This window comes from Mustelus asterias, chromosome 18 (assembly GCF_964213995.1).
Source record: "Mustelus asterias chromosome 18, sMusAst1.hap1.1, whole genome shotgun sequence".
Taxonomy (NCBI): Eukaryota; Metazoa; Chordata; class Chondrichthyes; order Carcharhiniformes; family Triakidae; genus Mustelus; species Mustelus asterias.
In genome coordinates this window covers 62,877,544-62,904,704 of record NC_135818.1, presented here as the reverse complement: position 1 = coordinate 62,904,704, position 27,161 = coordinate 62,877,544, and the positions used below count along the sequence as shown (strand labels likewise).

At 44.7% G+C, this 27,161-nt stretch overlaps 1 protein-coding gene across 1 annotated transcript in view; it reads right to left on the bottom strand.

The window, feature by feature from the left end:
- mdga2a (MAM domain containing glycosylphosphatidylinositol anchor 2a) overlaps window positions 1-27,161 on the bottom strand; it is a 589,650-nt gene that overhangs the window by 376,434 nt on the left and 186,055 nt on the right. The window contains exons 7-8 of the mRNA XM_078233125.1: window positions 7,480-7,809; window positions 1,621-1,926 (exon numbers count right to left, since the gene is read on the bottom strand). Of these exons, the coding sequence (XP_078089251.1) occupies window positions 1,621-1,926; window positions 7,480-7,809 (636 nt within the window). The remainder of the gene's footprint in view (window positions 1-1,620; window positions 1,927-7,479; window positions 7,810-27,161) is intronic.

Below are 27,161 nucleotides of genomic sequence, written 5' to 3'. Positions count from 1 at the left end.
CACAGTCCGAAAGACGTGCTGGTTAGGTGCATTGGCCATGCTAAATTCTCCCTCAGTGTACCCAAACAGGCGCAGGAGTGTGGCGACTAGGGGATGTTCACAGTAACTTCATTGTAATGTTAATGCAAGCCTATTTGTGACAACAATATATAAACTTAAACTTAAAAAAAGCTTAAACTTAAAATAAATAGTATAATTGTGCTTTGCAACAGGCACTTCATGGTTTTGTTGTTTACATGGAACCATTGTGCCTATGTCAACACAAGACCCCACACTGCGAAGCTTGATTTTCTTCCTAAATTCACAGCCAGATGCTGACTTGTCAGGAAAATTTTTGGACTGACTTAAAAGGATGTTCATGCCTTTTAAACAGCGAGTGCTTTGCCCTTATCCAACCTTCTTCTGAATTGACAGCGCCCTGCATTAAAATTCCACGCATCTGTGGTGAGAGGGAGGCATCAAGCTGTCTTCCCATCATACTTCACTTTCAATGAGTTCTCCTGGGGAACCAAGTGATAACCTCAGAAAATAATCCTTCGCGTGTTGTGCGGGGGAAATGCAATGACAGATTGATCTCTAGTAATTTGAGTGGCACGGTGGCACAGTGGTTAGCACTGCTGCCTCCCAACACCAGGAACCCAGGTTCGATTCCCGCCTTAGGTCACTGTCTGTGCGGAGTCTGCACATTCTCCCCGTGTCTGTGTGGTTTCCCTCCGAGTGCTCGGGTTTCCTCCCACACTCCAAAGATATGCGGGTTAGGTGGACTGGCCATGTTGAATTGCCCCTTAGTGTCAGGGGAACTAACAGGGTAACATACATGGGGTTACAGGGCCTGGATAGTGTGGTGTGGGTTCGATGGGCTGAATGACCTCCTTCTGCAGTGTAGGAACTCTATGAAAACTTTTCATGCGTTCTTGCAGGCTGTACCTCGCTATGCTACATTGATCAAGGTATCTCATTCTCCCTAAACCAGCAGTCCTGATTTGGAACCATCCTCAGTGTCCATCAATCCTCCTCCCAATGTTTTGTTGCAGACAAATCCTTGAGGATCACGCCAGCTGACCAGATTTACATTAACTGTACACGGGGGAGTCTGAAACATCTGCAGTCGTTTCATATCTTTCCCCCGTGGAATTGGATTGAAGACATTACCTTGTCTGACAATTTATTTGTGCTGAGATTAGGGCTTATCCAGACAGTATAGAAAAGGAACTGACTGACATACATTACTTGTCCTTCAAAATCTTTCATTTTATAGGCTATAAAGATACTAAATCAAAGCACTGCTGTGAAATTGGATCTTTAAAAGTTAGCATTTGAAAAGCGTCAAGCTGGTGTGAATGCTGAGGAATTTAATACTTGGATTAAAAGATCTATTTAATAGGAATGGATTTTTAAGTGTTTGTTGTGAACCAAAGTTCTATAAATGGATGATAATTTGTTTGGCCGTTTGTATCCGAGGAGTTGGCTGGATTTATAATTGTTAGACTCTGACAGGTCGAAGAAACCTCTGGACAATATTTTGATTGCAGAGCACTGCCCGTCTGCTCGAACTGAAAAGGATCAATAGTTATTCATGTCTGGGAGGTTGTAGTGCAAAGAGAAATATAAATGACTTACACTGCACGATAAGCTGTACAGCTGCTTCCCTCGGTTTCACGTTAAACCCATTATACTGGCTCGTTTGGCATTTGTATATTCCATTCATGTCCCTGGACACATTGACGATGCGCAGTAATCCATCATAGCTTTCCATTTGCATGGTGCCATCGGGCATTGGGAGCTCTTTCTCCTTCTCCTTGTCGAAACGGGACCAAAGAATGATGGGTTTAGGCTTCCCGGAGACCAGGCACTGCAGCTCCACCGTGTCCCACTCTCGTGCGACCATCGGTGACTTTCCCTTTGGGACAGATAACGTCGGCGGCACTTGTAAACAGAAATAAAAACAACTCCGTTTCACCAAATGGTTCTGGCATCCGGTTACAACACCATGAGCTGGGTACTGGCAACAGCTCGAAATTGTTTGGAAGATCTCAACATCCACATTACTTATTAATAGGTTCTAGATTTCATCTTATTTATAGCAAGAAGCACAGCATACACCCTGACCCAACTCAGTATCCACCTTGGCCGGTGGCTGCATTGTGTAGCTTGTTTTCATCAAAAGTGACTTTGTTTTACTGTGAATTGTTTACCATAGAACTTTCTGATGGTGTTTGCTCAGGGAAGCTTCTCTGATGATGAAAGAAATGAATGAAGATCATCAAGAGCTTCTTTCGTTTAAAGTTTTATTTATTAGTGTCACAAGTAGGTTTCCATTTACAATGAAGTTACTGTGAAAATCCTCTACTCGCCACACTCTGGCTCCCGTTTGGGTACACTGAGGGAGAATTTAGCATGGCCAATGCACCTAACCAGCAGGTCTTTCAGACTATTGGAGGAAACCAGAACACCCGGAGGAAGCCCACGCAGACATGGGCAGACTCCACATAGACAGTGACCCAACCCGGGAATCGAACCCGCGTCCCTAGTACTGTGAGGCAGCAGTGCTAACCAATGTGCCACCGTACCATTTGAGACTCTTTGCTTGGGGTAAGAAGGTTGCTAATGTTCGGGGTGGAGATTAAATTCTGTTTAATTGTTACAATCATTGCAAGATCAGTACTGGCCATTATCGTAAGGAGCCAAACCTTTCATTGCCTTCAGCTGAAGTTATTTCAGTTGTAGAGATGGATGGAGTCTAGAATAAAGCTTCGGGCATTGTTTTAATTAAATATTGGTGCCTTGTACTTTTCGGTGTTTGAATGCAGTTGATATTTAGGCAACCAGAGGCAATGCTCTGTCACTCCTTTGCCACATATGAAAAAGAAATTATTTTGTTTGCATAATATGCAAGGGTAGCGTTTAGATGTGGCTGATTAACACCTTTAGAGTAATAGAATATGGTCACCAAATTTCATCACTTATTCCGGCGGTCATAGTGGGGAAAATAAATAATAAATAATCGGGGCCTTGTGTGTTTTTCAGAATCCTTTCGTCTCAGTATTACGAGTGCTTCCTTCTTCAAATGCACAGTTTTCTTTATCCAGAATAGTGTTCAGAACATTTTCTAGAATGTACCTGAGGTCATGTAGCTTATCTGTACGCTCAACAAAAACTTTATCTAGTGCCTTTAACACAATGAAACATCCCAAAGCACCTCACAGAGGCACATGACACCAAATCTTATAAGCAGATACTGGGGGAGATGACCAAAAGTGCAGTCAAAGGCCCAGCTATTAAGGAGTGTCTTGAAGGAGGAAAGTGAGGTAGACAGCTTGAGGGAAGAGATTTCAGAGAAGAGGCCTTTGAATGCTAAAGGGACAGCCACTAATGTTGCAGTGATTAAAATCGGGGACGTCGAGAGACATAATTAGAGGGATGCAGATATCTCACAGGGTTCAAGGCTGGAGGAGATGACAGAGTTAGGGAGGAGCAAGACCATGGAGGAATTAAGAAATAAGAATAAGAATTTTTAAATCATGCCAACGCTTAACCGGGTACCAGTTTAGGCTAGGCAGCACAGGGATGATGGGTGAACGCCACATAGTGTGCATTAGGAGATGAGTGGCAGAGTTTTGGATGACCTCCAGTTAACAGGGGGCAGAATGTGGGAGATCAGGATTAGAATAGTCAAGTCCAGTGGTACAAAGATGAGTGTTTCAGCAGCAGAAGAGCTGAGGCAGGGGAGGAGATAGGTATTGTTATGGATGTGGAAATAGGTTTTAGTAAGGGTACAGATTCATGAGGTTGTGAACAGTCTGGTTCAGCCTCAGACAATTGCCAGGGATGGTTTGAATCAGTGATGCAGGAGTAGAGTTTGTGGCAGGGATGGACAATATTGGCCTTGGTTTTGCCAATATATAATGGGAAGAATATAAGCAGGCTGACAATTCAGAGACAGTGGGAAGGGGGGAGTAGTGTCGTGTTGAGAGAGTACTAGATATTGTCAGTCTACACGTGGAAAATGAGTGTGGTGTTTTCAGATGATGTCACCATGGGGCAGGCAAGAAGCCAGCACCATGCTTTATGGAGGGAGCCCTCACTCGAATGCTGGAGGCAGTGGAGCAGAGGTGGGACACCCCTCCTCCAGGAGACGGCCTTCCAGCTGGGTCACCACCCTTGCCTGGGATGCAATGGCAGCCCTGGTCACTCCAGAAGATGAATGATCTTCTTTGCTCAGCCAGGACAAGTGAACCATCCCCAGTCTCCCACTGGGCCCCCTCGCATACCCAACCATTTCCCTGAGGCAGCCACCTTGGCCTTTGCCAACAGCAATCACCAGGCTCCCACAATCACCATGTTCCCCCTGTAGCTGCTATGCTCTTCAAACTCCAGCTCCCATCCCAGCCCCACGCCTGCCACACCTCATCGCCATCTTAAATGTCAATGCTCCCACCTATACTCTTCCTCTCTGTGTCATTACAGGACAAACGCAACCACAACAAGCATGAGGGAGCACAGAAGGTGCCAGGTTCATGCTAATGTAGTGCTATTGCAAATGGCCCCGGCGTGACGTCACAATGGCATCCGCTGAATATCCGGTGCGGAGCGAAGCCTCGGAGAAAGTGCTCACTAATGACACAGTAATGTATTGAAATGAACTTCCCTGGGTCCCGTGGTGTGCTATTCTGCCGGAGAGGAGGCTAGAGGATCGGAACTCGGAAACTCACTGGTGTGAGTTGCATTTTCCAAGTCTCTCCAGAGGTTGAGCGTGTGCCGCCATTCCCATGGACGGACAGCGTGGGCTCCAAACCACCCCCAACATTATTAAATAGAAAGTGTGCTGTTTGGGAAAGGGTGACCAGTGAAGTTCCTGTTGTTGTGCTATGGGACCTGGGGGTCCTTGTGCATGAGACGCAAAAGCCCAGTCTGCAGGTACAACAGGTGATCAAGAAGGCAAATGGGATGTTGGCCTATATTGCGAGGGGGATAGAATATAAAAGCAGGGATGTCTTGATGCACCTGTACAGGGCATTGGTGAGGCCGCAGCTGGAATACTGTGTGCAGTATTGGTCCCCTTATATGAGGAAGGATATATTGGCATTGGAGGGAGTGCAGAGAAGGTTCACCAGGTTGATACCGGAGATGAGGGGTTTGGATTATGAGGAGAGGCTGAGGAGATTGGGTTTGTACTCGTTGGAGTTTAGAAGGATGAGGGGGGATCTTATGGAGACTTATAAGATAATGCGGGGGCTGGATAGGGTGGAGGCGGAGAGATTCTTTCCACTTAGTAAGGAAGTTAAAACTAGAGGACACAGCCTCAAAATAAAGGGGGGTCGGTTTAAGACAGAGTTGAGGAGGAACTTCTTCTCCCAGAGGGTGGTGAATCTCTGGAATTCTCTGCCCACTGAGGTGGTGGAGGCTACCTCGCTGAATATGTTTAAAGCGCGGATGGATGGATTCCTGATCGGTAAGGGAATTAAGGGTTATAGGGATCAGGCGGGTAAGTGGTACTGATCCACGTCAGATCAGCCATGATCTTATTGAATGGCGGGGCAGGCTCGAGGGGCTAGATGGCCTACTCCTGCTCCTATTTCTTATGTTCTTATGGACCCCATTTATAAATGACGTGGGTTAGGATTTTGGCGGTCATTTCAAATTTACTGATGACACAAACCTCTGTGGGCAAGTAGCAAGTGGAAACTGGTTATTTTCAGAGTGGCTATGGATATATGTGGTATAGATGTGTGGTGGGGTTTTACAGCCTCACTCATCCCAAAACCGTAAAATCCAGCCTGAGGACAATGGACCTTCGCATTGTCCGCCCCTCGCCCGCACCGATTCCCGTGGCGGGCGGGACGGTAAAATTTCAGCAGTTGTCTAGCAATGGCTGGACAAACAATTCCATGAACACCTAAGCTGCTCTTTTGATTACAAGGTAACAATGTGGAGAGGTACATGTGTTATCTACCATGCACGCTTATATATCTTGAGCTCCCATATGCCCATTCACTTATACATTTTCACTGCCAACTGAACCCAATCTCATTACTTTGATTTCTCTTTTCCTGCTCTTTACCCTTCTTGGACTCTCACTCCTGTTACCTCAACATGCTTCCTTTCATTTTTCCTCTCTCTAGCACTTTCCCTGACCCCCCAACTCCAACTTCCTTTCCTAATCTTTCATTACTCCTTGACCTTTATAATCTCTTGTCCCCCATTTCAGACTTAAATCAGTGCAAGAACAAAATGACATTTTGACCTTTCAGTTGCTGTGAATGTATCTGAAATTAAACTGAAAATGGTTGGGTTTGACTAAAATCTAGTGCGCAGAATTAGTTGCAGACTGTAGCAATCCTACCTAACCAATCCTACCTACTCTCTCGCTGACCTTTTCATCCTCGTGCTTGCTAGAGACTAATCTCATCAATCTCCTTACCATCCCTTCCACTGTTAACCCTGTGAACTCAGCTGGTAGATCAACAAGTGTCATCCCTCTGCATCACCTTCCAAAATGGTCATTCACTTGGGGGCAAGGCTTTTGCTGTCCATGATCTTAATACATCAAAATCATGGTCTTGAAACTTTACTGTCATCTTCTCTGGCTTGCTCTTTATTTTTGGCTGATTATGCTGCTATGAAGCAACTTAGGATGTTCGATCATGCTGAAGGCACCATGTAAACGCAAGTAGTAGTTGTTGTTTGAGAAACTGGAAGACATCTAGGCTGGCACGGTGCACAGTGGTTAGCACTGCTGCCTCACAGCGCCAGGGACCCGGGTCACTGATTGTGTGGAGTTTTGTTTGGTTGCTCCAGTTTCCTCCTGCAGTCCAAAGATGTGGTTAGGTGGATTGGCCGTGCTAAATTGTCCCTTAGTGTCCAAAAATGTGCAGGTCAAGTGGATTAGTGGGGTAAATACATGGGGTTACAGGGGTTAAGCCTGGGTAAGATGAGTCGGTGCAGACTCGATGGGCCGAATTGCCTCCTTCTGCACTGTGGGGATTCTATGATACGACTTCATTGTGAAGAAATGCAGAACATAACCTCCCCACTCTTCCACGAGCAGGAGGAATGAATGAAGCCATTCACAGTCTGTGCTATTCCACAGTCCCAGAAACTGGATAATATGATGGTAAAGTTCCTGGGTGGGATTTTCCAGCTGTGCTCGCCCCGAAACCAGAAAATCCTGCCCCGAGGTCAACGGTCCTTTCCATGGTCTGCCCCTCGCCTGCTATGATTCCCATGGCAGGCGGGATGGGAAAATTCACCTTCATGTCAGTATCATCCAACTCTACCAACAACTTCAGAGCAACATGAAGTCCCCCATGTACAGATCATCTCAAACCTTTCAACTGTAGTCCATGGCCACCTTATTCTTGAACGTGCAGAAGGACAGTGGTAGAGAAATTGCAAAGTGATGTTACAATGGAAAAAAAATTACTGGCCAACAGCCAATCCCGGCTAAAGCCACTATCTCAGCATTGATTAAGTACTCACCGGTACTGCTGGAGATGTTCACATCAATGCTGATGTCAGGTACGACCTGACTATTTAGAGAGGCCACGCACGTGTAGGTCCCAAAATCTGTGAACCTCAGGTCAATAATGTCCAGGCTGGTCGTGCCAGGTGAGACATCAGGATCTGTCGTTGAAATAACCATCCTTTCCGAGCTTCGAAGTGGACGTCCATTCTTGAACCAAGAGAACGCCAACTCATCAGGGGGAATGGCCTCCACCTGACAGGAAATCTTAACCTCACGGCCAATCTGAATGTTGTCGTCATCATGGTACGGATCTGGCGTAATCCAAAAACGTCCCTTTTTCAGAGCTAGGATAAAGAGAACAGCTGATAGTCAGTAGATACTTTGCACAATAAAAATTAAGCATATATCCCACACACTCTGAAGGGAGGATTAGATCTCATGCCTAATATGTGTGAATGATATCAGATCACCTACACAAATGAGACATGTGTGAATTCCTCTTCAGCATGTGGAATTCAAATTGTAGGGCTGATCATTACTTTAAAGTTTCAAAGTTCATTTATTATTGTCACAAGCAGGCTTACATTAACACTGCAATGAAGTTACTGTCAAAATCCCTTCGTCGCCAAACTTCGGTGCCTGTTCGGGTACACTGAGGGAGAATTTAGCATGGCCAATGCACCTAACCAGCACGTCTTTGGAGTGTGGGAGGAAACTGGAGCACCCAGAGGAAACCCACAGAGACACGGGGAGAATGTGCAAACTCCACACAGACAGTGACCCAAGCCGGGAATCGAATGCGGGTCCCTGGCACTGTGAGGCAGCAGTGCTAACCACTGTGCCACCCGAATAAATTTAATTTATTCAATTCAACAACATTGCCTCTCCGTAAATTGATAGCTAAATTCACTCCCCCATATGGGTCAAGACCCAAAACATCCAAGTTTGCTCCTTGACCTGTGCTGAACTAATTGATTTCAATATGGGTGACGTGGAACATGATTGCAATCAAGGATGATCTTGCATGGTCACACAGGACAGCTAATTGTCTAGATTCTCACAGGAAGAATGGGCATTAAGGGCAAGAGTTGTTCGCACTTCTCCTACCTCGAAATTAGCATGGAAGAAAGAATGCCTCGCTCAAACAAATCCGGTCACAGTTTTTCATAAGTTTTAATGACTTGGAATAATAAATCAAACTTAAGGCAAGAGTACCACCAACCACAGTATTGGAATAGTGAAATAGAAAAATGTCGACAGGCAATTTTAATAAATCTCTTCCAAGTGGAATCCAATGGCTTTGTAATATTAGCAACAATACTTACAATGGCACTAGCATGATAGACTGGTCAAATTCTTTGCTATATAATTCTATGATAAGTAACTGACTGCCTTCCTCAAATCTTCCCATATTTGGAACCCTTCAAGGTCACAACTAAGGTTTACTCACTGTACATCACTGAATCAGGTCTTACTATTAATAAAATCAAATAAAGTCAAGTTTTCTCTGTGTTCAGTGTATGACTGTGGTGTTGAATCATTTGTGACTCAAAGGGAATATATTATTCCATTCTGTTTTAGTAATTCAGTGCTTTGTGAAACTGCCTGGCTTAACTGGAAATAGATCACAGAAAATAGATTCTTCTTGTTCAAGATGGATGGGTTGTATTATATGCTACACTCTCAGGACAAAATAATGTGGGATTGGATGCAAACAACAATGCAGCTTTATTATTTAATTGCTGTTAACTCTACAAAGGGGTGTTCCAGACTGAGGCAAAGCCTGCAAAACAGCCCCCGACATTACAAATGATACACATGACTAAACTCTTAAAGTGACGGTGCATAAATACAACAACAATCCCAAATATATAACATCCCTCCCCCTTTACTTCTAAGAACAAAGAACATACAAAGAAAAGTACGGCATAGGAAGAGGCCCTTTGGCCCTCCAAGCCTGCACCAATCGTGCCTGCCTAAACTAAAACTGTATGCACTTACAGACTGCGTATCCTTCCATTCACATATTCGTCTGGTTGCCCTTTAAATGCCGCTACCGTACCTGCTCCCACCACCTCCCCGTGCAGCACGTTCCAGACATTCGCCACCCTCTGTGTAAAAAAACTTGCCTTGCACATCTCCTCTAAACCTTTCTCCACGCATCTTAAACCTATATCCCCTATGGTCCCAAGGTCCTAAACCCAAGGTCCCATTACAACAAATAATCACAGTATTTTACATGGTCATCAAAACATACATACAAGGGCAGACAATGAATCATTACAGAGTCATAATACAGTTAATAGAAAGACGATCTGGTGGGCATCTATTCCGCAGTAGTTGCCTGTGCACTTTAGGGATTTGGTTTGTCGTAACATTAGAGGTACTCTCCAAGTCTTCAGAGGACGTCTCTGCCTTGGCAAGCTTAACAGTCCATTTCTCAGAAGGAAGGCTAGCAGCAGCAAGGGACTCTCCAGCAATCTTGCTATCTGTGGATTGATTAGAAGTCGCAGTCACAATATCTGGTGCTATAAATGGCAGTTCATCCTGAGGTAGTTCTGGCATACACGGTACTGGCACTTTGGTGCGTGCAGCTAACAACTGATCTACCCGACACCTCCAGACCAGCTCATCATCAGGTTGTATGGGAGGTAGGGCCAGTTTGAGCCAATACAGTCAGAGGAACTAAATTTTCATTGGTGGTATAGCTATTCGCCAAAATCTGCTCTCCTTTACAAAACAAGCATCGAATTACCCACTCTTCTTAAGATTTGTCACTGCTGATTGCGTTCTGCTATTTCAGACATCTCCTGTGGTAAAAAAAATAGATCAAATGTAATTCTCAGCTTTCCCTTCAGTAGTAGTAAAGCTGGGCAACTCTTGAGTAGTTGGGTGTGTGGTGTTGTGATACGTCGCCAAGAAACTGTTTGGACAGCGCTTTGGTCCTTAGAGGCTTTCAGTAAATGCGTCAAGGACTGGACAAACCTTTCGGCTAATCCACTTATTGGTGGGTGGTATGGTGTTGATTTTGTGTGTTGGATACCACTCTTCAAGCTCTCGAGCTGTGTATTGTGGTCCATTATCACTCTCAAATTGTTCTGGTCTCCCAAATCTGGCAAAAATCTCATTCGGCTTTGCGATGGTTTGTTGTTGACTTCATTGACTACTTGTGGTGTGCATCAATACAACCATGAACATGTGCCCCTCGTGTGGACCTGCAACGTTAATGACATTTCCAAATCATTTTAGGCCAGTCCCATAGGTGCAATGGGGACAATGGCAGTGCATTCCTTACCCATTCACATGACTGGCACAGCCCTGCTACTTCCTCGCTCTGAGCATCTAGTCCAGGCCACCAGAAGTAACTCCTCACAAGTTATTTCATTTCAACTATACCTGGGTGTCCTTCATGTAATTCTTCCAATATTCTTTGTTGCAAGTTTGGAGGAATTATCACACTGCTTTGTTTAACATGAAGAAAAGGCCACACCCATGGATTACTGCAACACAAGTCCTGAACTCCAAACCGATAATAAAGTTAAAGTTTATTTATTAGTCAGAAGTAGACTTACATTCACACTGCAATGAAGTTACTGTGAAAATCCTCTAGTCGCCACACTCCGGCGCCTGTTCAGGTACACTGAGGGAGAATTTAGCATGGCCAATGCACCTAACCAGCACGTCTTTCGGACTGTGGGAGGAAACCAGAGCACCCGGAGGAAACCCATGCAGACACGGGGAGAATGTGCAGGCTCTGCACAGACAGTGATCCAAGCCGGGAATCGAACCTGGGTCCCTGGCAGCAGTGCTAACCACTGTGCCACCATGCTTCCTGATCCAGGCTGGGAGCGCAGATACTCTCGCTGCTCGTTTCTCATTCGGTGAGCTCCCACTCACTCAGTAGGGAAACCCATACTCCACAAAGCCCATGGGGAGATCTATTGATGATTCCCCTGTGATCTTTGTGGCCACTATAACAGTGGTGATATGGATACGGTATTCTGATTTTATCAAAATGTTTTAAAATGCAAACCAGTAACCTAAACCCCGAAGCCCCATAAGCAATCGGCTCCAAATCTGATTATTTCTAATTTCAAAGTGGGAGCCACGGACTTAAAGGTAAGTAATAATATTACAGGGTAGATGCAGGAAGGATGTTCCTGATGGTGGGGGTGTCCAGAATCAGGGGTCACAGTCTGAGGATACGGGGTAGACCATTTAGGGTGGAGATGAGGAGACATTTCTTCACCCAGAGAGTGGTGAGCCTGTGGAATTCATTACCCCAGGAAGAGGTTGATGCCAAAACATTGAATGCATTCAAGAGGCGGCTGGATATAGCACTTGGGGCAAATGGGATCACAGGTAATGGGGAGAAAGCAGGATTAGGCTATTGAGTTGGATGATCAGCCATGATTGTGATGAATGGCGGAGCAGGCTCGAAGGGCCGAATGGCCTCCTCCTGCTCCTATCTTCTATGTTTCTATGTGATGCTAAAATTAAAATCCTACAGTGAGTAACTTACCTCCTCACTTCCCAAGGCCTCTCTATCATCTACAAGGCACAAGTCAGGAGTGTGATGGAATACTCCTCACTTGCCTGGATGAGTGCAGTTCCAACAACACTCAAGAAGCTTGGTATTATCCAGGACAAAGCAGCCCCGATGATTGGCACGTCATCCACAAACATTCAATCCCTCCACCACCGATGCACAGTGGCAGCCATGTCTACCATCTACAAGATGCACTGCAGGAACTCACCAAGGCTCCTTAAACAACACCTTCCGAACCCACAACTGCTACCATCTGGAAGGGCAATGGCAGCAGATACCTGGGAACATCACCACCTGGAGGTTACCCTCCAAGTCATTCACCATCCTGACTTGGAACCTTTCCTTCACTGTCGCTGCATCAAAATCCTGCAATGTCCTCTCTAACAGCACTGTGTGTGTACCTACACCTTAGGAATTGCAGCAGTTCAAGAAGGCAGCTTACCACTACCTTCTCAAGGGGAATTAGGAATGGGCAATAAATGCTGGCCTAGCCAGCGATGCCCAAATCCCATAAATCAATTAAAAAATAAATGTAAGAGGGGATTCTCTGATTGGGCACTCCCAGGGAGCACTAGTGGTGTATTCAGAGAAAGACAACACAAGTTACCATCCAAAATGGAATCAAACCTTAGGCTCTGACAACCGGTCATCCAGACTTGAAACACTGGCTGGGATTTTACCGGCACACCCGCCCCAATTCCGGGACGGGTGAGATTCGCAGAATGGAATTCTCCGTTGGCCTTGGGCGGGATTTTACGAGTCTCGCCCGAGCGAGGTCGTAAAATCCTGGTCATTGGCTCAGTTCTCTCTCCACAGATGTTGTCAGACCTGCTGAGATTTTCCAGCATTTTCTGTTTTTGTTTCAGATTCCAGCATCCGCAGTAATTTGCCCAAACCTTTTGAGTGCCCGCTCTTCCAGACCCCACATTAAATTTAGTCAGGTTATGGCCTCCTTCGACATGTGAATAGTAAATACTGTATATAAAAGCTGGTTTGAGATGCTGATAACTGGTAGTTAATGGGACACACCATCTGTTGTTTTCTGCCAAATTCAACGTATCAGGTGGGTAACAGGCTTCATGTTTATGGCAAATGACATCAAAATATCCCAGTACTAATTATCAGGTTGTTAGATTAGATCTCTGACAGGCTGCCCGATGGTTTGACAAGTGTGAAAGACCTTTACCTGTCTTGGCAAGCAAGTTTTTGTTGTTAGTTCTCTTCAGTGATTTTTAAAATCATGTATTAGAGAACTACTCCACAATGGAGCATGAATGGTTTGGAAACTGTTCAGTGAGACCATAAATGGGACTGTTTGAAAAAGTCAGGCCAACAATGAAGTAGTCAATCTGCCTGTGTCCTTTCCACAGATCTCCTCTGTAAATGTAATATACAAATGATGAAAATGAAAGCAGCTGTTCAGCTATTTAAAGAATAGGCGACGCTTGTAATAACCAGACTGTAAGAACAAAAGGTTGACCAGAATTATAGATTGTTATAGGCAGGGGGTTTACAGAGGACAACAAGTATGTTTCAATCCAAACAGTACAGCCTGAGCTAGAGAGGAGAATCATTTATCTCTGTCACATTTGTGCATTGAACTTGTGTCAGCAAGATCTGAGAGGAGAGAGAGAAAAGGCAAAAGAGCTCCACGGATACATCTCTTCCTGCTGTTGACAAAATCCCATGAAGAGTAAATGCATGCGAAAGGGAGGAAACTTGGTTCAGGTCAGCCTGAGATGAGAGGAAACACGAACTCCTCAATGTTTCAGTAATACTGGGCGGGATTTAACAGAGGTGACGGTGGTCTTACCCATTGAGGGCCGGTGAGAGAACCTGGACACCTCCTTCGGGGAAGGCCCATTGAATTAAATACTGAATAGGCACTGAATGCCTTTGAAGGAGGCAACCCTATCACCAGGGGTGGCGCGGTGGCACAGTGGTTAGCACTGCTGCCTCACAGCGCCAGGGACCCGGGTTCGATTCCCGGCTTGGGTCACTGTCTGCGCGGTGTCTGCATGTTCTCCCTGTGTCTGCGTGGATTTCCTCCGGGTGCTCCGGTTTCCTCCCACAGTCTGAAAGATGTGCTGGTTAGGATGCATTGGCCGTGCTAAATTCTCCCTCAGTGTACCTGAACAGGTGCCGGAGTGTGGCGAGTGGGGGATTTTCACAGTAACTTCATTGCAGTATTAATGTAAGCCTACCTGTGACACTAATAAGTGAAATAAATAACAATAACTATCCCGAAAGTCAGCCAGCAATCCTAACAGAGTTGCAGCAAAAGCCAATGAATCAGCTCATCATTCGCAAAAGAAAATGAAATGCAATCAGCCTTCATTCTAAACTGGGAATCTCAGTGACCTCCCCGATGCAACAATGAATGGCAAACTGTAAGCTGTTATAAAAGTCTCCAACTCCAGCCTAGAAGGAGACAAAGGGATAAAAGTTCACAGCCACTGGCAAAGTGCTCCTCATTCTGCTTTGAGACTGGGTTTTGGTTGCAGCAATTGGCAGTTAATATGAAGCACAGACAACTCAACATTACTTTCACTGAGATTTAGGTCGCAGAATTCTTCCCCAACCACGCTGGGAAAATATGGCTTTCTGTTGAGAGCCTACCTCTCCTTTCCTCCTCTTCTCACTTCCTCCTCCTCCCTCGTCCTCCTTCTCCCTCTCCCTCCTCCTCCTCCTCCCTCTTCCAGTGCCTGGCCCTGCTCCGCTTGTGCTTTTTTCAGTCTCCAAGTCAATCTACATTTCAAGGGAATACCTACATATCACCCATGTCAGTGTTGATGCAACGCAGGGCGCTGAATACTTCCATATGGGGAGGATGTTTCCTCTTGTGGGAGAAAATAGAGGACTAGTTTAAAAAATAAAGGGTCGCCCATTTAAGGCAGAGATGAGAAGCCATTTTCTTCTCTCAAATGGGTAGTGAGTCTTTGGAACTCCCTTCCTCAAAGGGCAGTGGAAGCAGAATCTTTGAATGTTTCCAAGGCAGAGTTAGATAGATTCTTGATCTTGAGTGAAAGATTATGGGGGATAGGCAGGAATGCAGGGTTGGGGTTACAATAAGATCAGCCATGACCTTATTGTATGGCAGAGCAGGCTTGAGGAGCCAAGCTGCTCCTAGTTTGTGTGCATGCCTCTATTACCCAGTAAGTAGATATTACCACAAAACGAGTTTGGTTAACTTGCTCAGTCATAACAGATCAGCAGCTAATATAGAAATAATAACACAGAATGTAATGTGCCAGGCATATTGCAAATTATCTTTCATAAGTTTGTTGTGGATTTAGAAAAATCTGCAACACCTCATTTCGTATCAGATATATTTTATCCTCAGCCGACTTGCTCCAGCACTTCTGTCAATCAAGAGCAGCACCCGTGGAACCAGCTTGGCTGAATACAAGTTCACATCTAGTTCAGGGCTTGTGTGTCCAATTATTACATTAATAAGGCACACCCAGAACAGATTTGAAGGGAGGTGGGTGACGTGCAAATCTAAGCAATTCAGTATACATCTAACACATTCCCCCCATGCAGTAATTGCAAGGATTGGTGACCAGTCGTTAGTATAATGAACTATAATACTTAATTTACAAGTGGATAACTATACAGAGTACTTTCACAATGTTATTACTTCCAGCTCAAGGAGCTAGTCTGGGCTGCAAAAGTCCGTGCTCTGCGCTGAGATCCCTGCGCTCATTCCCCATTCGGCAATCGGGTCACATGACCCTCCCGATGTATGCCCCTTAAAGGAGCCAGCTACTAGACCATGGCTTTGGCGTTATGTCATGGAAGGTTAAATTGAGAACATTTCCAGGGAATCATATGGCATAAAAGGAATCCATTTGATCAATCATACTTGTCCAAGGGGGCTACTGACTTAGTCCCATTCCTTTGCCCATGCATATAGACTCAAAGGAACAATGATAACAAAACTGATCGCTGGTCAACACCCAATGTTTGCATACATCCAATTCAAAAGCATCCATTGACAATGCTCCCCCCCACCTCCCATTCCCCATTTTCTGATATTCAATTATCCACATTCCCTTTGTTACTATTTGCCCAATAAGCCTTCTATGTGATACCTCATCAAACGCTTATTAAAAATCCATCTACTCAAAATTCTCTGTGATTTTTTTCAACTAAAAGACTCCATTGTTTCAATTAAAAGCTTCCGATCTATTCAAAACAACTTGCATTTTAAACATTCAAACTGGACGTTCTTAATCTCTTCCCAGCTGCGTATTAATTTTAACCCCTCATAGACCCACCAGAATCTTACTCAAATAGTACAAAGTTAATTCCTCCAATGCGATTAAAATACAAGAGAAAAAAAAATGTTCTTTCAAAAGATAAACCATTTGATTAGTTTATTGCATGTCAGTTCACTTTAAAGGGTCAAGTTATGAGGTCAGGTTGATAAACTTGGCTTTTGTTTCAGTGGCTGAAATTTTCCAGCCCTTCCCGCTGGCTAGATCTTTGAGCCTCAGTCATTGCAAACCCCCTCCCTCCCCCACCCTCCTCCCTCGCTCCCCTCACCCCCCTCCCTCGCTCCCCCCACCCTCCTCCCTCGCTCCCCCCACCCTCCTCCCTCGCTCCCCCCACCCTCCTCCCTCGCTCCCCACACCTCCTTCCCTCCCCCCCACCACTCTCCCTCCCTCCCCTCCACCCCTCTCCCTCCCTCCCACCCACCCCTCTCCCTCCCTCCCACCACCCCCCTCCCTCGCTCCCCACACCGCCCTCCCTCCCCCATCTCCCTTCCCCCTCCCTCCCTCCCCACTCCCCTCCCTCGCCCCCCACACCTCCCTCCCCTCCCCCCCCACTCCCTCCCTCCCTCCCTCCCTCCCTCTCTACACCCCTCCCTCCCCCCTCCTTTCTTCCCTCCCTCCTCCCCTCTTCCCCCCCTCCTCTCCCCCCCGCTCCCTCACCCCCCACACACAGGGTCTCTGGAGGTGGAGGTGGCAAAGAATGAGAAGACGCGTTGACAGCGGTGGGACCAGTATTGGGGTGTTTCGAATAGTTACGGGAATCAATTGGATGGATGCAAAGAAACTTCTGCTGCTGAGAACGCTGAGAACTATTTTAAAATTAGAAATAGGTCATTCTGGAAATCCGGGAGCCCTGTTTTCCAAACACTGGGCAGTGGAAATCTGAAATCCACTCCCCAAAAAGGCGGCAGATGTTTTGGTAAATTGACATTCTCAGGAATGAGGCTTTATTAGATAAGGGCATCAAGCAATATTGATTAAAGGTCAGTCAAGAGAGTTGGAGCGCAGACCAGTCACAATCTAACCAAATGACCGAACAGGTTCAAGTGGGCCTTGAGTGGGGCGGCACAGCGGTTAGCACTGCTGCCCTACAGCGCCAGGGTCCCAGGTTCAATTCTGGCCTTGGGTCACTGTCTGTGTGCAGTTTGCATATTCTCCCCATGACTGTGTGGGTTTCCTTTGGGTGCTCCAGTTTCCTCCCACAGTCCACAGATGGGTGGCTTAGGTGGATTGGCCATGCTAAATTGACCCTAGTGTCAGAGGGGTTAACAGTGTAAATATGTGGGGTAATGGGAATAAGGCCTGGGTGCAATTGTGGTCAGTGCAGACCCAATGGGCCAAATGGCCTCCTTCTGCACTGTAAAGATTCTATGATTCTATTCTCTGAGTGCTTCCATATTCCTATAGTTCAAGATCACTGATTCCCAAGCCAGGTCCTACTCAACCCTTACCCACCCCAGCCCAACAGTGATACAGAGGGTGGGACCTTCCAGCTGCGCTTGTCCCAAAACCGGAAAATCCCACCCAAAGTCAATGCACCTTTGCATGGCCTGCTCGCCACCCACTATGATTCCTGTGGCTGGTGGGATGGGAAAATTCCCCCTAAAAGAAAATAGAAATCAACAGATAGAAGCCATTTTAAGTTGCCAGAATTGTCAGAGCTACAATAGAAAGGAAAGACATTGTACAGAACATCTTAAAAAGGAAAGATTTGTGGCTGACAATGTCGCCTCTCTCTGTGCTGCACTGAAGCATCAAGTGGCCTTTCAACACAGAGATGACAGTGTTATTAACTGAATGAAGCTGACATGTGCATCAACACATCATTGATTAAAAAAACACACATTGAAGGAAAAGCTGAAACTTTAGAATGGTAATCATGAGGACATGGAAAGTGTAAACATATGATGACGGCTTAAAAGTGAAACGCAGAAATGAATAACTGTATCTCCAATTTACTTTTAATTTGTAATACCAGTATCTTCACATAGTGCCTTTTACTTTTATACAATAAGAACACAACATAAGAAATAGGAGCAGGAGTAGGCCATCTAGCCCCTCGAGCCTGCCCCGCCATTCAATAAGATCATGGCTGATCTGATAGTGGTTTAGTTCCACCTACCCGCCTGCTCCCCATAACCCTTAATTCCCTTATTGATCAGAAATCTATCTACCTGCGACTTAAACATATTTAACGAGGTAGCCTCCACTGCTTCAATGGGCAGAGAATTCCAGAGATTCACTACACTCTGAGAGAAGAAGTTCCTCCTCAACTCTGTTCTGAACAGACTCCCCCTTATTTTGAGGCTGTATCCTCTAGTTCTTGTTTCCTTTCGAAGTGGAAAGAATCTCTCTGCCTCTACCCTGTCTAGCCCCTTCATTATCTTATATGTCTCTATAAGATCTCCCCTCAGCCTTCTAAACTCCAACGAGTACAGGCCCAATCTACTCAATCTCTCCTCATAAGCTAACCCCCTCATCTCCGATATCAACCTGGTGAACCTTCTCTGTTCTCCCTCCAAGGCCAATATATCCTTCCACAAATAAGGGGACCAAAATTTCATGCAGTGCTCTAGTTGCGGCCTCACCAGTACCCTGTACAATTGCAGCAAGACCTCCCTGCCTTTATACTCCATCCCCTTCGCGATAAAGGCCAACATTCCATTTGCCTTCTTGATCACCTGCTGCACCTGCAAACTGAGTTTTTGCGATTCATGCACAAGGACCCCCAGGTCCCTCTGCACAGTAGCATATTGTAATTTTTCACCATTTAAATAATAGTCCATTTTACTATTATTCCTTCCAAAGTGGATAACCTCACACTTGTCAATGTTATACTCCATCTGCCAGATCCTCGCCCACTCACCTCGCCTATCCAAATCTCTCTGCAGACTTTCCGCATCCTCCACACAATTCGCTTTCCCACTCATCTTTGTGTCATCCGCAAACTTTGTTACCCCACACTCGGTCCCCTCCTCCAGATCGTCGATGTATATGGTAAACAGTTGAGGCCCCAGCACCGATCCCTGCGGCACGTCACTAGTCACCAACTGCCAACCAGAAAAGCACCCATTTATTCCAACTCTCTGCTTCCTGTTAGATAGCCAATCCTCAATCCACGCTAACACTTTACCCCCAACTCCATGGACCCTAATCTTCTGCAGCAACCTTTTGTGAGGCACCTTATCGAACGCCTTCTGGAAATCTAAAAACACCACATCCAGCGGTTCCCTTCTGTCAACTGCACTCATTACATCTTCATAAAAATCCAATGCAGTATAATATAATCCAATATAATGCAGTTTCCTCTGGATTGCCCCACCTTACTTAAGGCATAACTTAAATTTCCTTGCATTGCAACTGACCATCCTTACTCTTTGCTATCACTAGCACCTATATTTATGGGTCATTGCTATTAAAATTAAAACATATTTACTTTGGCTCATATCTGTGACAACTAGGGACAGCCTGAATCAAATAAATAAAAATAGGTTTTCTGAAATAATTCCCCAGAGGCCAGTGCCCCGTCACCAGATTCCCTTTATTTACAAACTTATCTTCACTCCTCAGAGTGCTTCAGGTACAGAGTCAGAATCCGAAGTGTCAATAGCCCTGACACTTCTCAATGTATACACAGCTGGGACGCCATGATTGAGCAGGCAATCATTACTTCAATCAGGGAGCTCATACTCGAAGAGGCCAGCCTCATGGGCCTCGTTGCGGTCACTACATTTTCATTCATATATTAGCTTTCACATTTTCATGGATGTTTCAGAGTATTTCACATTCAATTAAAATACTTTTAAATTGTAGTACCTGTTCTAAAAGCAGCAGCGTATTCTGCAACCACGGTCCCACAAAGCCAGAAGGTAAATGAACAAGTGATCCTGTAGTCATCCTACAGGGGAGGCGAAGGCCTAGTGCTATTATCACGAGACTGTCAATCCAGAAAGTCAGCAAAAGTTCAGGGGACCCAGGTTCAATTCCACCACGGCAGCTGGTGGAATTTGAATTCAATAAAAATATCTGGAATTAAGAATCTACTGATGACCGGGAAACCATTGTCAGAGAAACTCATCTGGTTCGCGAATGCCTTTTAGGGAAGGAAATCTGTTGAGTGCTTGTTTGTTATTTTAGTAGCACAAAAATTAATCCTTCAGTGTAGAGCGTCTGTGGGCAGACCAAAGTAGCTACAATAATTAGCAACAGAAAGATTGCAATACAATTATCTTAAATCACTGCCTTCTCTATGCTCTGGCTTAATTTTCCCGTTCTGCGCACCACGGGAATGATAGTGGGCGGGACAGGACTATGCAAAGGTTCGTTGACCTCGGCAGGAATTTCTGATCTTATGGCGAGTACGGCCGGAAAATGTCACCCTCAACCTTCTACATACAAAGAGAAAAAAGCAAGGCCCGATAACCTCTGAGATAATAGTAAACTGTATATGGGCAGCATGGTGGCTTAATGATTAGCACTGCTACCTCACAGCTTCAGGGACCCAGGTTCAATACTGACCTTGGACAACTGTCTGTGTGGAGTTTGCACATTCTCCCCATGGCTATGTGGGTTTCCCCCGGGTGCTCCGGTTTCCTCCCACAGTCCAAAGAGATGCAGGTCAGGTGGATTGGCCATGATAACTTGCCCCTTGGTGTCCCAAGATGTGTCGGTTAGGGGGATTAGTGGGGTGAATGTGGGGGTTGCAGGGATAGGGCCTGGTAAGGTGTTCTGTTGGAGAGTCTCAATACAAGTACTTCTCCTCAGCAATTACCCTCCTGCCTCTTTGTCGACAAATTTAATCTGTTAGAGTTCTAATTTACTCTTTAAATATTCTTTCTTTCTTATTATCTGCATAACACCTCTACTCCGGAATTCTACTGCCTTGCCCGCCACTGAATTGGAGCGGGTGAGGGGTGGACAACGGGAATGTCCATGACCTCAGGTGGGAATTTCCGGTCTTGCTCGAGCAAGGTCGTAAAATCCTGCCCCTAATCTCTCTTTCAAGATGTTTTTGGACATTTCTCACTGGATTTGCCTCAAGTCCATCTTCGGGCTTCTATCGTCTATTTTGCCAGTATATTTCCATTTCAATTTTGTGTACCAGATTTCTAAAGATGAGCTGAGAATTTGCTGATTCTATTTCACAGAATCCTTACAGTGCAGAAGGAGGCCATTCGGTCCATCAAGTCTGCTTTTCCGAGGCAGCTGAAAGTGTAGACAGAGTCAATGGATGGGAGGCTAGTTTGCGTGATGGACTGGCTTCTTTCATGACCCTTTGTAGTTTCTTGCTGTCTTGGACAGAGCAGGAGCCATACCAAGCTGTGATACAACCAGAAAAAATGCCTTCTATGGTGCACTTGTAAAAGTTGGTGAGAGTCGTAGCGGACATGCCAAATTTCCTTAGGCTCTTGAGAAAGAGAGATGTTGGTAGGCTTTCGTATCTATAGCGTCGGATTGGAGGGACCAGGGCAGGTAGTTGGTGATCTGGACATCTAAAAACTTGAAGCTCTCAACCATTTCTCCGTTGATGTGGACAGGGGCATGTCCTCCACTATGCTTCCTGAAGTCAATGACAATCTCTTTCATTTTGTTGACATTGAGGGAGAGATTATTGTCGCACCAGCTCACCAGATTCTCTATGGCTTTCCTGTACTCGTCTCATCATTGTTTGAGATCCGACCCACTACGGTGGTGTCATCAACAAACTTGCAAATCGAGTTGCAGGAGAATTTGGCCATACAGTCATCGGTGTATAAGGAATAAAAAAATAAAAAATATCTGGAATTAAGAATCTACTGATGATCACGAAACTATTGTGGATTGTCGGAAAAACCTATCTGGTTTACTAATCCCCTTTAGGGAAGGAAATCTGCCATCCTTACCTGGTCTGGCTTACCTGTGACTCCAGAGCCACAACAATGTGGTTGACTCTCAACTGCCCTCGGGCAACTAAGGATGGGCAATAAATGCCGTCCCAGCCAATGACACCCATGCCCCACGAATGAATTTTTAAAATTGCTATTCACAGCTATGACCTTATCAAATGTGCATTTCCACAACTTTCTGTTCTCATTTCTGATGGACCATCGTGTTTTTTTAATAAGAAACAGAAAAAGTAGATATTGGAATATTGCATGTGGAAAGTTATTTGGATTTTCAGAAGACCTTTTCCAAATGTACCACGCAAATGATCTTTAATAAGCCTGAAAGAGGTTAAGTCGAGCAAGAGTACAGGAATGGATCTAAAACTGTCAAAACACATGTATCAAAGTATTGCCTGTGGTTTATGTGTTACACTGGACTGTGGGGGGAATGTTGAGTGTTCGCAATATGTTGCCTCCTACTGAAGATCAGCTAATAAGCCTGTAGTTGGAGCGATTGGATTTATTGCCATCAGGGACAGATTGGATTTCTGCTCTCCATTCACATAAATCCCGATACTAAAATCAAATGCAAGGTTGTCAAACTGATGATACTGAAATACGAATGAGCAAAAGGGCCAAACCCTGACCCCGTGGGACTCTCCTCAACATTTAACAGCAGAAATTAAAATTTTACTCATCACATTCAGAGGGATTTGCATGATTTATGCCATTCAGCAGACAAATGACAAATTACATATAATACTGGCAAATTTAAAATATGGCACATCGGACAACATAAGCAGAGAGTGAAAGGAATAGAATTAGCACTGGAAGACTCAGAAAGGGACTTGGATGTAACAGTGGATTCACTGTCAATCCCTGGGCAACGTGGCAAGTCAATTAAAGGTAATAAAGTGCTGGAATATATAACCAGCATCGTGAATACAAGTCTATTGAGGTTGTAAAATGCATTTGTCAAATTCTTCTGAGAATACTGTGTTCCATTCTGGTCACGCCACTACAGCGTGTGTCGAGGAGAAGCAGAGGAAAGCAACATAAATAATTCGAAGTGTAAAGGGGGAGAACTCTGAAGATTCAAACCGCTCAATCTTTATGGATTAGAAAGAAGGCAATTAATTATAAGAGAACTTACTGAGGCATATAACAAAGTTAACTGGCTCTAATAAGAGAAAAGCATACTCTTGCATAAGGGTAAGAGATACAAGTGGGACTGGAGGTCAGAATACATACCAGCAAAATGTAAATGCATCAGAGGGTGACAAACATCTCAGGTCGGCAGCAGAAGCTTATCACTTTAAGAGTATTCATGCTTGAGTCGGATGCTAATAATGGGGAGTGGGGGAGATGAGTTTATTCGTGAGGTGAACAATTTGCTGGCAATTTAACTTCATTTTTAATGCAGGAGAGAGAGGGAGAAAAATTGTAAGCCTTACGGTGCATAATACTTGTGATAAGAGTTCCTCTTGGGGGGAGAAGGGACCAATAAAAAGAAAACCTTTCACATAATTGGCCATGGTATCTTGCCCTCAGGGATTTATTGAAGATAACTGCAGTAGCTCACCGGCTGCCTACCATGATCACTGAGAATAGCTTTAGAGTCACTTAGTGGTACAGAACTTGAGTATTGCTGAAAAAAGACATTTTGTTGAAGCTTTCTGTTTTAGAATCATAGAAACCCTACAGTGCAGAAAGAGGCCATTTGGCCCATCGAGTCTGCACCGACCACAATCACACCCAGGCCTTACCCCCATATCCCTACATATTTTACCCGCTAATCTCTCTAATCTACGCATCTCAGGACACTAAGGGACAATTTTAGCATGGCCAATCAACCTAACCTGCACATCTTTGGACTCATCAGGACAATCACAAGGATACTAACTCAGCTCTGATGAAGGGTCACCCAGACTCAAAACGTTGGCTCTGTCCTCTCTCCACAGATGATGTCAGTCCTGCTGAGATTTTCCAGCATTTTCTGTTTTTGTGACAGGAATACCAATGTCGGAGGAAGAGAGTGCTGATCAGTTGGCAAGTGGATTCTGATTGGTAGAGACATTGCCATGGCAAATGCATCAGTTGGTGGTGACTGACAGTTAACTATTAGGGGAGGCGATGGCCTAGTGGTATTATCACTCGACTATTAATCCAGAAACTCAGCTAATGTTCTGGGGACCTGTCTTCGAATCCCGCCATGGCAGATAGTGGAATTTGAAATCAATAAAAAATATCTGGAATTGAGAATCTACTGATGACCGTGAAACTGTTGTCAATTGTCAGAAAAAGCCGTTAGAGAAGGAAATCTGTCATGGTTTGGCTTACATGTGACTCCAGAGCCACAGCAATGTGGTTGACTTTCAACTGCCCTCCAGCAACTAGAGATGGGCAATAAATGCTGGCCAACCAGTGACGCCCATGTCCCACGAATGACTAAAAAAAACTGCCAAGCATGGTTTGGTCAGGTCATTCCATGCTGTTTCGTGCAAACTCATGAACCAGTCTACTTTAGATTATTCTGGAATGGCACGTATCTCAAACGTTGAGGAACAGGTGAGGCTAGCTGTTTTATGCTGCTACTATACAGAAGCAAGATGAGTGGTATTTGCCACTCATGCTGCAGTTAAGTGAAAAAGACATTCTGCCTATCACACAAATGAGTAATGTGGCATATGAATTTTCGTGCCAGTACGATGCTCGGTATGTAGGCCACACATCCCAAAAACTGACGGATTGCATCAAATAACATGTCTCTTCTGCTGTTCACAACAGACAAAAACAGTGTCCAACATCAGATGTGATTCCATGATTGGACAGCATTTGCTAACTAATCCTCAGTGTGCTAAAAATTACATTGACAACCAATAAAAGATTTTTAGGCTCCCATTGTGACTTATTTGTATGTACTGGAAGCTGCATATATTAATATACAGGGCCATGTCTTTGCAAACAGAAAGAACATGCACATATATTATGCCTTTTTCAGCTAAACAAAATAAATGATAGTCATTCATTGATTCATCACACAGGGGAATGCCTTTAACAATCAAAGTTGCCTGGTTTAAATTTCAAACAATGTTTGGCAGTTAACTGTCAGTCACCATCAACTGGTGCATTTTCCAAGGCAATGCCTCTACCAGTAACAATTCACTTGCCAACCAATTAGCACCCTCTTCTCATACAGTATAAAGTTGTTGGTTTCCCCTGACATTGGTATTCTTGTGATTGTCCTGATGAGTGCAAGATACAAAGCTTTGGCAAAACGTCTTTTTTCAGCAATATTTTTTTCAGCAATTTTTTCCTTCAGGAAAAAGATACAAAAGTCTGAGGTCACATACCAACCGACACAAGAACAGCTACTGCCCTGCTGCCATCAGACCTTTGAATGGACATACCTCGCATTAAGTTGATCTTTCTTTACACCCTAGCTATAACTGTAGCACTACATTCTTATTTCCTTCTCTATGAACAGTATGCTTTGTCTGTATAGCATGCAAGAAACAATACTTTCACTGTATTCCAATACTAAATCAATATACAATAATAAATCAAATCAAATCAAATATTCAACAGTCTTCTAGCCTGGCAGAGATGGTAATGGATCTTTCTGAATCAGATGTCCAAAGACAGATTCCAAGGTGCTCTGAATCAGTCACGGTACAACAGTATCCAGTCTTTGGGGTGAACAATTTATTGTGCAGGACGCGTTCAGAGGTAGGCCAGTGCCAATGGCTGCCAGGGTCATGCTAGCGTTGGAACTGCCGCTCCACAGAACATGCCCATTCTGACCAATGTAAATAACAAAGAGCAGATGTGCTTTGAGTTTGCATAAACACAACATCTGTCATATGATGAGAAACAGAGTCGCATCCATCCAGTTGCAGGAACAGCAAATAAATTACAGCTGTGCAGTGATTCCTCGGAGAGTATCCAGCATAACAGGTCAACTTCATTCAATATACCCAGTTGGATTCATCTACTGAGCCCAGATGAAGGCACTCGCCTTGTGTTAAATAAAGTAATTAGTGTAATTAAGTTGTCCTAATTCCATCTATCATTTATAATATCGTTACATAATCTCATCAACAGGACCAGCATTAAGAAACTTTACTCTTGCACAGGGGTGCACACATGTCCAATGGACTCTGAGAAACTGCAGCTGTTTAGTGCTGGACGAGTAGCTGGATTTTCCTACTATTTTATTAATAATAATCATTAACTCATTATTCGAGACGATTAAGGCCAAGTGTGCATTAGAGAGGTCAGGAGCAAGAAACAAGCGGCATTGCATAACCCATGGTGAATCATTCCGTGAATGGAGAGGCAGTAGGTAAAACTAAACTTATCTTAGAGTCAGCCTGGCATTGCCCAGCCAGTGAGCAATTATAGAATCATAGAATCCTACAGTGCAGAAAGAGGCCATTCAGCCCATCGAGGCTGCACCAACCACAATCCCACCCAGGCCCTATCCACATATCCCTACATATTTACCCACTAACTCCTCTAACCTACGCATCCCGGGACACTAAGGGGCAATTTAGAATGGCCAATCAACCTATCCCGCACATCTTTGGACTGTGGGAGGAAACCGGAGCACCCGGAGGAAACACACGCAGACACAGGGAGAATGTGCAAAATCCACACAGACAGTGACCCGAGCCGGGATTCGAACCCAGGTCCCTGGAGCTGTGAAGCAGCAGTGCTAACCACTGTGCTACCGTGCCGCCCATTGTTTCCAGCCTCACATCAAACAGCCGCACCAGTGCCCACTGTGCCCGAATGGCCTGCAGAGATTTAACTTTTAAAATACTGAAAGATCTTCAATCAAGCAAACCCGACTTTTGGCCAAAGTTATTTTTAAGTATGCTGGAATTTCCTGTGGCCGAGCTTTTTGATTTGATTTATTATTGCCACATGTATTAACATACAGTGAAAAGTATTGTTTCTTGCAAGCTATACAGACAAAGCATACCATTCATATAGACGGAAAT